Source organism: Oncorhynchus mykiss, chromosome 20 (assembly GCF_057628025.1).
Source record: "Oncorhynchus mykiss isolate SJ-2025 chromosome 20, ASM5762802v1, whole genome shotgun sequence".
NCBI classification, from domain to species: domain Eukaryota; kingdom Metazoa; phylum Chordata; class Actinopteri; order Salmoniformes; family Salmonidae; genus Oncorhynchus; species Oncorhynchus mykiss.
The window spans coordinates 9,352,639-9,365,532 of NC_143041.1; the positions used below are offsets into that span (position 1 = coordinate 9,352,639).

Here is a 12,894-nt window from a genome sequence, read left to right on the forward strand (position 1 = left end):
CCGTAGTGGAGAGGAAAACAGCGTCAGGCAGGGAAACAGGATCTGAGTAGTAACAAATGGCTAGAAGCGTAGACTGACTGAGCAGAGATTACGATCTGGCAGCGTGGAAGTGGCAGAACTGAGTATTTGTAGAGGTCTTGATTATGGAACAGGTTGCAGCTGGTGGGGATCTGCTCTGACTCCAGCACACCTGTCTCCGCCCACACAATCACACACACACTGAGAGAGAGGGAGAGGGAGAGACTACTGGGGGAGTGGTGGCAGGTCAAGGAGACACAGGATGAGCAGTAGAGGGCGTGGCAGGAGCAGATGTAACAATATGACAGACCGGTGGCTTCAGACGTGTCTCAATGGCCAATACATAGCATCAGCAATCCAGGGTTTATATACATAATTGGTTACGACCCCTCTTTATCTGATTTCTGCAACGGAAGTTCCCCAGGCTTCCAGTTTTAGGGAAGCCTGGTATTTGACGAGGGCATCTGATTACTAAGTGAGTATGCCAACAGTCTAGAGACTGAAGCATTGACATTTCCACTTGAACTTTTCACCCTCTTCTCTCCTTTGTACAGCACTTGTCAACATCTCTTTAACATGAAACAGCATGTTCTTCTTTTGAAAGACCATAAATGTGATTATTTTCAGTGCTGCTTCTTTGACTGATCATGTCAATAAAGCATAGCTGTTTTACTGAAGAGAAAACCTTCACTGTGGTGACCATTCACTAAAGCACATGGTTCAATCTAAAGCACACAGTCCAATCTATTAAGCTTTAGTGGCTCTCTTTTGGGGGCAATATGTTTTACTGACCAAGAAAGTGACTTTGTTGAATTTTGTCCATTTTTGATGGCTTGTTGTGTGTGTGTGTGAGAGAGACAAGGTGTGAGTGAGTGAGAGACTGAGAGACTCACACAGAGACCGAGAGACACACACACAGACCGAGTGAGTGAGAGGCACACAGAGAGGCCGAGAGACACACACAGAGACCGAGAGACACACACAGAGGTCGAGAGTCCGAGAGACACACACAGAGTCCGAGAGACCGAGAGACACACAAAGAGACAGAGAGACCGAGAGACACACAAAGAGACAGACAGAGACCGAGAGACACACAAAGAGACAGAGAGACCGAGAGACACACAAAGAGACAGACAGAGACCGAGAGACACACAAAGAGACAGAGAGACCGAGAGACACACAAAGAGACAGAGAGACCGAGAGACACACAAAGAGACAGAGAGACCGAGAGACACACAAAGAGACAGAGAGACCGAGAGACACACAAAGAGACAGAGAGACCGAGAGACACACAAAGAGACAGAGAGACCGAGAGACACACAAAGAGACAGAGAGACCGAAAGACAGAGACCCAAAGACAGACAGAGACCGAGAGACCGACAGTGAGAGACAGACAGACCAAGAGACCGACAGTGAGAGACAGACAGACAGACAGATGGAAGAAAGAACACAGAGAGAGGAGAGAGAGAGAGCAAATGAGTGAAGAAATAAACACAAAGAGAAGATAGGCTATGCCCACTGCCCACAAAATTAGGTGGAAACTGAGCTGCACTTTCTGACCTCCTGCCAAATGTATGACCATATTAGAGACACACATTTCCCACAGATCACAAAGACCCACAAAGAATTTGAAAGCAAATCAAACATTGATAAACTCCCATATTTGTTAGGAGAACTATCACAGTGTGCAATCACAGCAGCAAGATCTGTGACCCGTTGCCATGAGAAAAGGGCAACCAGTGGAACACAAACAACATTGTAAATACAATCTATATTTATCTGTTTATTTATATTCCCCTACCTACCATTGGTACTTCAAAAAATGTCACATAACATTTGAAATGCCTTTATCTTTCTGAAGCCTTTGTGAGTGCAATGTTTACTCTTAATTTACATATACTTGTTTTTTGTTGTTTTTTGTTGTCACATTTGTTGATTGTTTATTTCACTTGCTGTGGCAATGTAAACATGTTTCCCATGTCAGTAAAGCCCCTTTGAATTTAATTGAGACAGAGAGCGGGAGTGAGAGAGAGAGAGAGAGACAGAGAGAGACAGATAGAGAGACAGAGAGAGACAGAGAGAGAGACAGAGAGAGACAGATAGAGAGAGAGACAGATAGAGAGAGATAGAGACAGAGAGAGAGAGAGAGAGAGAGAGAGAGAGAGACAGATAGAGAAAGAGACAGAGAGACAGATAGAGAGACAGAGAGAGACAGATAGAGACAGATAGAGAGAGAGACAGATAGAGAGACAGAGAGAGACAGATAGAGAGAGAGACAGAGACAGATAGAGAGAGAGAGAGAGAGAGAGACAGATAGAGAAAGAGACAGAGAGACAGATAGAGAGACAGAGAGAGACAGATAGAGAGACAGAGAGAGACAGATAGAGAGAGAGAGACAGATAGAGAGAGATAGAGAAAGAGACAGAGAGAGAGGTGGAAACTGAGCAGCACTTCCTAACCTCCTGCCAAATGTATGACCATATTAGAGATGCATATTTCCCTCAGATTACACAAACACAAATAATTCAAAAACAAAGCCAATTTCAATCATATCTGTTGGGTGAAATACCACAGTGTGCCATCACAGCAGCAAGATTTGTGACCTGTTGCCACAAGAAAAGGGCAACCAGTGAAGCACAAACACCATTGTAAATACAACCCATACTTATGTTTATTCTCCCTTTTGTACTATTTGCACATAATTTGAAATGTCTTTATTCTTTTAGAACGTTTGTGAGTGTAATGTTTACTGTTCATTTTTATTGTTTATATCACTTTGGTTTATTATCTACTTCACTTGCTTTGGCAATGTTAACATGTGTTTCCCATGCCAATAAAGCCCTCAAATTGAATTGAATTTAAAATGGAGAGAGACAGAGACTGAGGGAAGAAAGAACAGAGAGGAAATGAGGGAAGAAAGGAGAGAACAGAGAGAACAGAGAGAGAAAGAACAGAGAGCAATGTGATTGCACTCTCTATCCTTCACCTTCCAGTCTCCTTCCTGATCAAACAAACACTGTGATATCATCTGTCACTCACTCTAAGTACACTTGTTGCTTTCAAGACAGCTGGGAACTCTGAAAAAAACTAGGTCAAATCAGGACGTCAGCGATCTTCAGGTCGGAAAGTCAGAGCTCTAGAAAGATGCCAGAGTTTCTGACTTGGAATTCTGAGTTGGATGACGGTTCAAAAATATTTTTCCCATTCTGAGCTCGCTTTTCTTCTCCAGAGTTTCCAGCTGTCTTGATCACACTAAAGTCTGAGATCTCTGAGTTCTGAATTCCCAGTTGTTTTGAAAAACAGTTAGGCACACAGTCTGAAGTGAATCAGTGGGAGAAGTTGACCATCCTCTGGGGGGGATCATTACATGATTGACTAGATAATATTTGATGGTGTACTCTATAATGTCATTCGGTGAGAAAATTATTCTGCCATACTGTACATTTGCTGCCAATGACTATTTTTGTTGTTTGTATTTTTTCCAACAGCCATGAAGTCTGGAGGCACCCAACTGAAACTGATCATGACGTTCCAGAACTATGGACAGGCTCTGTTCAAACCTATGAAGTAAGTAGACTGCTTATGCCAACCTACATAGATGTGTGTGTATTGTGTATATGTTGTGTAATTTGATAGATATTACTTGTTAGATATTACTGCACTGTGGGAGCTAGAAGCACAAGCATTTCGCTACAGCCGCAATAACATCTGCTAATCACGTGTATGTGACCAATAACATTGGATTTGATTTGATTTGACTGCCTATGCCAACCAGAAATGCTTCTCATGGTGATGTATTGTAGAGGTTCAATAGGCTATGTGTACAGTTCCGCAAGGGGATAATCTCAACGTGGTCTCAGAGCATTTCGTAAATCCAAGACACTCCATTTGGAATGATATGTTATGGTTTGTATTAATGAGTGGGTGTCCATCATCCATTTCGTATATAATATGATATAAATTACAATTCATATGATATGTTACGAATTTGCAAAACGTTTGATATGTTACGAATTCCAATTTGTTTTGGGTAACATTAGCTAGGGGTGGCTAATGCTAATGTTAGCTAACTAGCTAACGTTAGCTAGGCTAGGGGTTAGGGGTTAATGGTAGGGTTAGGGGTTAATGGTAGGGTTAGGAGTTAGGTTAAAGGGGAAGGGTTAGCTAAAAGGGTTACGGTTAGGGGAAGGGTTAGCTAAAAGGGTTACGGTTAGGGGAAGGGTTAGCTAAAAGGGTTACGGTTAGGGGAATGGTTAGCTAACATGCGAAGAAGTTCCAATATAGCTAAAAAGTAGTAAGTAGTTGCAAAGTCGCTAAATTGCTGAAGTTGTCCGTGATGAGATTCAAACACGCAACCTTTGGGTTGCTAGATGTTCGCGTATACGCCCACCCATCTGTTGCTAGACATTCACATTATACTGTACGTCCACCCACCCACCCTGATCGACCAACCAACCAAACAACCACCCACCCACCCTCCTTTCATTTTTGTCTTAAATAACCTTCTGTTTTATGTAACCATACCAAACGTAAAATATCATACTCATTTCAGTGTTCCGGATTTATGTTCACTTGTCTATGAGAGTAGTCTGACAATCTAGATCAGGGGTCTCCGACAGGTAGTTCCCGCAAGCTACCAGTAGCTCTATGAGTAGCTTGCCAATTCTTTCTTAAAACAGATTTCGGGAAAATACCAAATCTAATTTTATGGGGCCGGTCATGCCAAATATAGTTTATTAACCATTATTTTACCGGGTATATTGACAGAAAACCCACCTATTGTACAACAAGGACCCAGGGAAGACTTGCAGGGTACGGGAGAAGAGAAGAATGTGTCTATTTGAAGGCTATAAAAAAATAATATTACAAAAAAAAATATTCTAGAAAAGGTTGGAGACCCCTGATCTAGATGAATAAAGGTTAAATGAAAACAACAATGATTTAATTTATCCTTATTTGTATCCAGGTTGTCCATATTGTGATGATACTATACTTCCTGATGATAGACTTGGTCCTTTAGCCCTAATCCCTTTCGTGATTGTTGTAGCTAGCTGGGTTTTAAATGTAATTCCTTTTGTTATCGTAATTGTAATTGAATTGAGGGTTAATCATTGTCACCCTCCTGTTGTGTTTGGCCTCAGTGTCAGTGTGGAGAGCTGGGTTAAGCCTGTGGATGATCGCAGGGAGGAGGAGGATGAGGAGCAGGTGGTGGAGGCAGAGAGAAGCTATTCAGAGGCTGTCATAATTACTAACTACTTCAGTCTACTCACATAAAGTCAAGCTAGACGCACCTCAAATCACCCTGACATAACTTTGTGTGTGTGTGTGTGTGTGTGTGCGCGTGTGCGTGTGTACGCAGCTGTAACATTGCAAAGAGGCTCAGAGGAGGAGCATACCAACAAATGCTGAAATGCAATACAAATCTATCCAGATTATCTCTCTGCGGTACACTAATATTGAATTTAAAACAGAAACAAATCTATTTGTTGTCTGCAGCTGTCAACTCATCTCCGGTAGGATCCCCTTGGTGTTCCTCTAATCTAGAGAAAGGAGGGGCAGGAGGAGTATGAGGGTTGTTTTCACTCCCCCGTCTTGATACACTTCATTTAACAAAACATGGCCATCCCAACTGTCTTGACTCCACAGTTGGACGCCATTCTCCGTCCAGCTGAATTGGCATACATATCCTGTCACTCCTCCATACTATCCCCAATTTTGTTTGTTTACTATGCTTGTGGGGATAGTTAATCCCGTCCACGCACACACACTGACATACACGCACACATACACACTGACATACATGCACACATACACACTGACATGCACACACACATACACACTGACATACACGCACACATACACACTGACATGCACACACACATACACACTGACATACACGCACACATACACACTGACATGCACACACACATACACACTGACATACACGCACACATACACACTGACATGCACACACACATACACACTGACATACAGTGACATACACGCACACACCGTTCCATAACACCCCACCAACTCACACCTCTCTCCTCAATCTGTTGGCGTGTTGTCACATGGTGCATCAAAGAGACAGAGGTGCAACATCAAAGACTTCATAGGGCATCAGCTTCTCCTCTGAACACAAATGCATCATGGGAGAGATCGGGCTCCTTCTACCAGTAAACCAGTTTCAGAATAGAAAGACACAGAGCAAGTGCAGAGCAGAAATCCAATGGTGCTGCTCTTTATCGATCCCATGTCTATCTCTCGCTCTATCTCTCTCTCTATCTCTCGCTCTATCTCTCTCTCTATCTCTCGCTCTATCTCTCTCTCTATCTCTCTCTCTATCTCTCGCTCTATCTCTCTCTCTATCTCTCTCTCTATCTCTCTCTCTATCTCTCTCTCTATCTCTCTCTCTATCTCTCGCTCTATATCTTGCTCTATCTCTCTCTCTATCTCTCGCTCTATCTCTCTCTCTCTCTCTCTCTCTCTCTATCTCTCGCTCTATCCCTCTCTCTATCTCTCTCTCTATCTCTCTCTCTATCTCTCTCTCTATCTCTCTCTCTATCTCTCGCTCTATCTCTCTCTCTATCTCTCGCTCTATCTCTCGCTCTATATCTCGCTCTATCTCTCTCTCTATCTCTCTCTCTATCTCTCGCTCTATCTCTCTCTCTATCTCTCTCTCTATCTCTCGCTCTATCTCTCGCTCTATCTCTCGCTCTATCTCTCTCTCTATCTTTCGCTCTATCTCTCTCTCTATCTCTCGCTCTATCTCTCTCTATCTCTCGCTCTATCACTCGCTCTATCTCTCTCTCTATATCTCGCTCTATCTCTCGCTCTATCTCTCTCTCTATCTCTCGCTCTATATCTTGCTCTATCTCTCGCTCTATCTCTCTCTCTATCTCTCGCTCTATATCTCGCTCTATATCTCGCTCTATCTCTCTCTCTATCACTCGCTCTATCTCTCGCTCTCTCTCGCTCTATCTCTCGCTCTATATCTTGCTCTCTCTCGCTCTATCTCTCTCTCTATCTCTCGCTCTATCTCTATCTCTCTCTCTATCTCTCGCTCTATCTCTCTCTCTATCTCTCGCTCTATCTCTCTCTCTATCTCTCGCTCTATCTCTCTCTCTATCTCTCGCTCTATCTCTCTCTCTATCTATCTCTCGCTCTATCACTCGCTCTATCTCTCGCTCTATCTCTCGCTCTATATCTTGCTCTCTCTCGCTCTATCTCTCTCTCTATCTCTCGCTCTATCTCTATCTCTCTCTCTATCTCTCGCTCTATCTCTCTCTCTATCTCTCGCTCTATCTCTCTCTCTATCTCTCTATCTATCTCTCGCTCTATCTCTCGCTCTATCTCTCTCTCTATCTCTCTCTCTATCTCTCGCTCTATCTCTCTCTCTATCTCTCTCTCTATCTCTCTCTCTATCTCTCGCTCTATCTCTCGCTCTATCTCTATCTCTCTCTCTATCTTTCGCTCTATCTCTCGCTCTATCTCTCTCTCTATCTCTCGCTCTATCTCTTTCTCTATCTCTCGCTCTATATCTTGCTCTATCTCTCGCTCTATCTCTCTCTCTATCTCTCGCTCTATATCTCGCTCTATCTCTCTCTCTATCTCTCGCTCTATCTCTCGCTCTATCACTCGCTCTATCTCTCGCTCTATCTCTCGCTCTATATCTTGCTCTCTCTCGCTCTCTCTCTCTCTCTATCTATCTCTATCTCTATCTCTCGCTCTATCTCTCTCTCTCTATCTCTCGCTCTATCTCTCTCTCTATCTCTCGCTCTATCTCTCTCTCTATCTCTCGCTCTATCTCTCTCTCTATCTCTCGCTCTATCTCTCGCTCTATCACTCGCTCTATCTCTCGCTCTATCTCTCGCTCTATATCTTGCTCTCTCTATCTCTCTCTCTATCTCTCGCTCTATCTCTATCTCTCTCTCTATCTCTCGCTCTATCTCTCTCTCTATCTCTCTCTCTATCGCTCTCTCTATCTCTCTCTCTATCTCTCGCTCTATCTCTCGCTCTATCTCTCTCTCTATCTCTCGCTCTCTCTCGCTCTATCTCTCGCTCTATCTCTCTCTCTATCTCTCGCTCTATCTCTCGCTCTATCTCTCGCTCTATCTCTCTCTCTATCTCTCGCTCTATCTCTCGCTCTATATCTTGCTCTATCTCTCGCTCTATCTCTCTCTCTATCTCTCGCTCTATATCTTGCTCTATCTCTCGCGCTATCTCTCTCTCTATCTCTCTATCTATCTCTCGCTCTCTCATATCGAAAAATATTGAAATACAATCAAAAATCCATTCAGATTATCTCTCTGCGGTACACTAATATTGAACTTAAACAACAACTAAATTACAGAAATGAAATTACGTTTGGGATTTAAATCTATTTGTTGTCTGCAGCTGTCAACTCATCTCTGGTATTATTCCCTTGGTGTTCATTTCCTCTCACTCCTTGTATAACTGACGCTGTGGGGACACACAATTCAGTCCCATTCAAACTCCTATTTTCCCTAACCTTGATCCAAAAACCTAACCTTAACCCAAAAACCTAACCTTAACCCAAAAACTTAACCCTAACCCTAAACCTAACCCTAGCTCCTCACCCTGAAACTAACCCTAATTCTAACACAAATACTAATTCTAACCTGAAATCATAAACCTCCTAGAAATAGCAATAGACCTTGAGGGTACTAACAAAATGGTCCTCACAAGTATAGTTACACACACACACACACACACACACACACACACACACACACACACACACACACACACACACACACACACACACACACACACACACACACACACACACACACACACACACACACACACACACACTCACTCACTCACTCACTCACTCACACACAGTCATGTCCAGCTAACCTTGTGGGGACACAGGATTCAGTCACATTCAAAATCCTATTTTCCCTAGCCCCTATACCTAACTCTAACCCATACTCTTAACCTTAACCTTAACCCTAACCTTAATGCAAAAAATAACCTTAACCCTAACCCTAGCTCCTAACAGTGACCCTTAAGGTAATTCTAACCCTAACACTAATTCTAACCTTAACCCTAAACCCACTAGAAAAATGATTTGACCTCGTAGGGAATAACAAAAAGTTGGTCAATTTTTTGTTTGTTTACTATTATTTTGGGGACTTCTGGTACCCACAAGAATAGCTAAACACACACAAACACACACACATTGCCACATGGTGCATCAAAGAGATAAAGCCGCAACATCAAAGACTTTCCACAGGGCATCAGCTTCTCCTCTGAACAAAAATGCATCATGGGAGAGATCGGGCTTCCTTTACCAGTAAACCAGTTTCAGAATAGAACAGAGCAGGTGCAGAGCAGAAAACCAATGGTGCTGCTCTGTATCAATCCCATCTCTCTCTCACTCTCTCTCTCTCTCTCTCTCTCTCTCTCTCTCTCTCTCTCTCTCTCTCTCTCTCTCTCTCTCTCTCTCTCTCTCTCTCTCTCTCTCTCTCTCTCTCTCTCTCTCTCTCTCTCTCTCTCTCTCTCTCTCTCTCTCTCTCTCTCTCTCTCTCTCTCTCTCTCTCTCTCTCTCTCTCTCAATTCAATTCAATTTAAGGACTTTATTGGCATGGGAAACATATGTTAACATAGCCAAAGCAAGGGAACTAGATAATTAACAAAATAAATAAACAATAAAAATTACACTCACAAAAGTTCCAAAAGAATAAAGACATTACAAATGTCATATTATGTACAAATAGTTAAAGTACAAAAGGGAAAATAAATTAACATAAATATGGTTTGTATTTACAATAGTGTTTGTTCTTCACTGATTGCCCTTTTCTTGTGGCAACAGGTCACAAATCTTGCTTCTGTGATGGCACACTGTGGTATTTCACCCAACAGATATGGGAGTTTATCAAAATTGGCTTTGTTTTCGAATTCTTTGTGTATCTGTGTAATCCGAGGGAAATATGTGTATAGTCAAAGCTTTCCTTAAGTTTGGTCAAGGAATAGCAGTCAGGTATTCTGCCACGGTGTACTTTCTGTTTAGGGCCAAATAAGCCAAATTCTCTGTTTTTTTGTTAATTCTTTCCAATGTGTCAAGTAATTAGCTTTTTGTTTTCTCATGATTTGGTTGGGTCTAATTGTGTTGCTGTCCTGCGGCTCTGTTTGTGAACAGAGCCCCAGGACCAGCTTGCCTAGGGGACTCTCCAGGTTCATGTCTCTGTAAGTGATGGCTTAGTTCTCTCTCTGTCTCTCTCTGTCTCTCTCTCTCTCTCTCTCTCTCTCTCTCTGTCTCTCTCTGTCTCTCTGTCTCTCTCTCTCTCTCTCTCTCTGTCTCTGTCTCTCTCTCTCTCTGTCTCTCTCTGTCTCTCTGTCTCTCTCTCTGTCTCTCTCTGTCTCTCTGTCTCTCTCTCTGTCTCTCTCTCTGTCTCTCTCTCTCTCTGTCTGTCTCTCTCTCTCTCTCTCTCGCTCTCTCTCTCTCTCTCTGTCTCTCTGTCTCTCTCTCTCTCTCTCTCTCTCTCTCTCTGTCTCTCTGTCTCTCTCTCTCTCTCTGTCTCTCTCTCTCTCTCTCTGTCTCTCTCTCTCTCTCTGTCTCTCTCTCGATAGGGGTGCTATTGATGCTGGTCTCAATGTTCTGTGCTGTGGAGAGTTGTGCTTTTAGAGACGTTACTGTATGTACTTCCATTATGGTCCATTATGGAGTCTTTACTGTAAGGTTATTGCATCCTGAAGCCTTGTGTTTTGTGAAGAGTTCACAAATCCGTAGGCAATTTGGGGCATAAGTCAAGTCAGTCAGCTTCCCTAAAGCATTGCCCAACCCAGGCATCAGGCGTCACAATGTGGCTGTGTGAATAAGACCTATAAGTCTGATGATTCACCTCTTGACATCGGCCTTGTCATGTTGGATGAGTTACAAATGATCTATCCATCCTATTTAGTTGCACAATGAGGTAGAGACACCCACGGTACAGTCTAGTCCACTGGCTCTGTTGGTTAGCCTGGAATCCTAACTGATATTCTCCATTTCACCATGATTCCAGCCTGATTCCAGGCTGTTTGGGGGTACAGAGTGGTAGGTCGGGCGTAAACACTGACTCTGTAACGATCATTCTTCTGACAGCCAGTCTGTTTCTCCGTCTCATCTGTTTGTGTGAATGGAGGAGACGTGATCGTCATACATACAGCCAAATTAGCCCCTGAGTACACAGACATCGTTAGTTAGCTGATGAGATCAAATGGGAGGCAGGGTTGGGTGTTGATATAATGATGGCTTCTGTTCCGGCATTCCCCGTTAATTGTATTGCTTGTCAATCACCGCCACTGAGTCATACAGTGCACACAAATCAAACAAATATGCCCTGTCGCTTTCTATGGAGACTAATTGTATAGTCTGTATAGTATCAATCACCCACAGGAGCTGGGTAAGAGAGGAGTGTTCAAAATAAAGACTGGAATGAAGTTAATGGAATTGTATCAAACACATGGAAACCATCTGTTTGATGTGTCGATGCAAATCCATTCCAGACATTACTATGTGCCCGTCCTCCCCAATTAAGGGGCCACCAGCTGCCTGTGCAATCCATGACTGTATAGGTGATTGATGGACAGTTTGAGAGTAGAGCCAGTGCAATATTTTTCACTGTTTTAGTCAACATATTGACAGCACAAAATAAATAACTCCCTGAAGTTGTCTGTGTAGGCCTGTAACTCATTAAATATTTAAACATTTCCTAAAAATGGGCAGGATGTGAAACATTGTTTTATCAAATAGCATCAGCGCTCCAAGCAATGTACTGTATTGAGATGAAAATTTCTGAACGGAATAAGACGTGTCAGAACAGAATGAGTGTTTTTCATTCACTTTGATGGCCACTTGGCTTCTCTCAGAGAACAATGCAGCCATGTGACAATACAACGAGCATAACAGTGAGACAATATAGGAATTGCTCTCTTCTCTTGTCTCTTGTCATTATGTTTTGTCAGCCTCAGAGAGACGTTTCAAACTAACACATTCTCACATATCCTCCTCTCTTTTAGTCTCTAATACAATATAAACAGTATTTCACATTCTCATCACATAACACCCCACCTCTCTCTCTTCTCTCCCCCCCCCCCCCTCTCTCTCTCCCGCACGCCTTCTTTCTCTCGCTCTATTCTCTGTGTTTTACCTAATACAATATCACTGTAATTACAATATCTTCTGATCCTGTCGTGGAAATATTGAATCAAATATTTCTCAGAAACCGGAGCTTGTAAATTCAAATAGACTTTATTACAAAAGTAACAGAAGCCGAGCAATTCCATGGAACAAGTGAATTTTCTTGTTACAGACCTCAGGCGTTTATAGGTTTCCACCTTCACATAACACACATGGTCACTCCCCTCTATGTAGATGATTAACTCCCCTTGGTCTCTCGCCACCATTATCTTTCCATCTCAAGTCTTGCTTGTTAAAGCCCACATCTGCTCAGTTTAGATCATACTGGTGGCGGCACCATAATATTAATACAAAAAAAGAATACATTTATTGCTTATATACGTTCCTAATATAAGTGCTTATCTAATAATACTTGATTAGTACAAACACATGTTTTTATTACAGATACATGGCTTTGGTGCCTATATTAATGAACTAAGGTACACATTTTCTGTTTCCGTTCTGTTTTACATGTCTAGTGATTAACTCCATGTTGACCCAGTCTGTACACTGCCGTGGATTCTGCTTCCGTTCTGTTTTTACATGTCTAGTGATTAACTCCATGTTGACCCAGTCTGTACACTCCCGTGGATTCTGCTTCCGTTCTGTTTTTACATATCTAGTGATTAACTCCATGTTGACCCAGTCTGTACACTGCCGTGGATTCTGCTTCCGTTCTGTTTTTA

General features: G+C 42.6%; 1 protein-coding gene across 1 annotated transcript in view; it reads left to right on the top strand.

Annotated features, from left to right (window-relative positions):
* LOC149974344 (extracellular serine/threonine protein kinase FAM20C-like) overlaps positions 1 to 12,894 on the top strand; it is a 78,044-nt gene that overhangs the window by 10,514 nt on the left and 54,636 nt on the right. Inside the window, exon 3 of the mRNA XM_090212138.1 lies at positions 3,507 to 3,585. Within this exon, the coding sequence (XP_090068264.1) occupies positions 3,507 to 3,585 (79 nt within the window). The remainder of the gene's footprint in view (positions 1 to 3,506; positions 3,586 to 12,894) is intronic.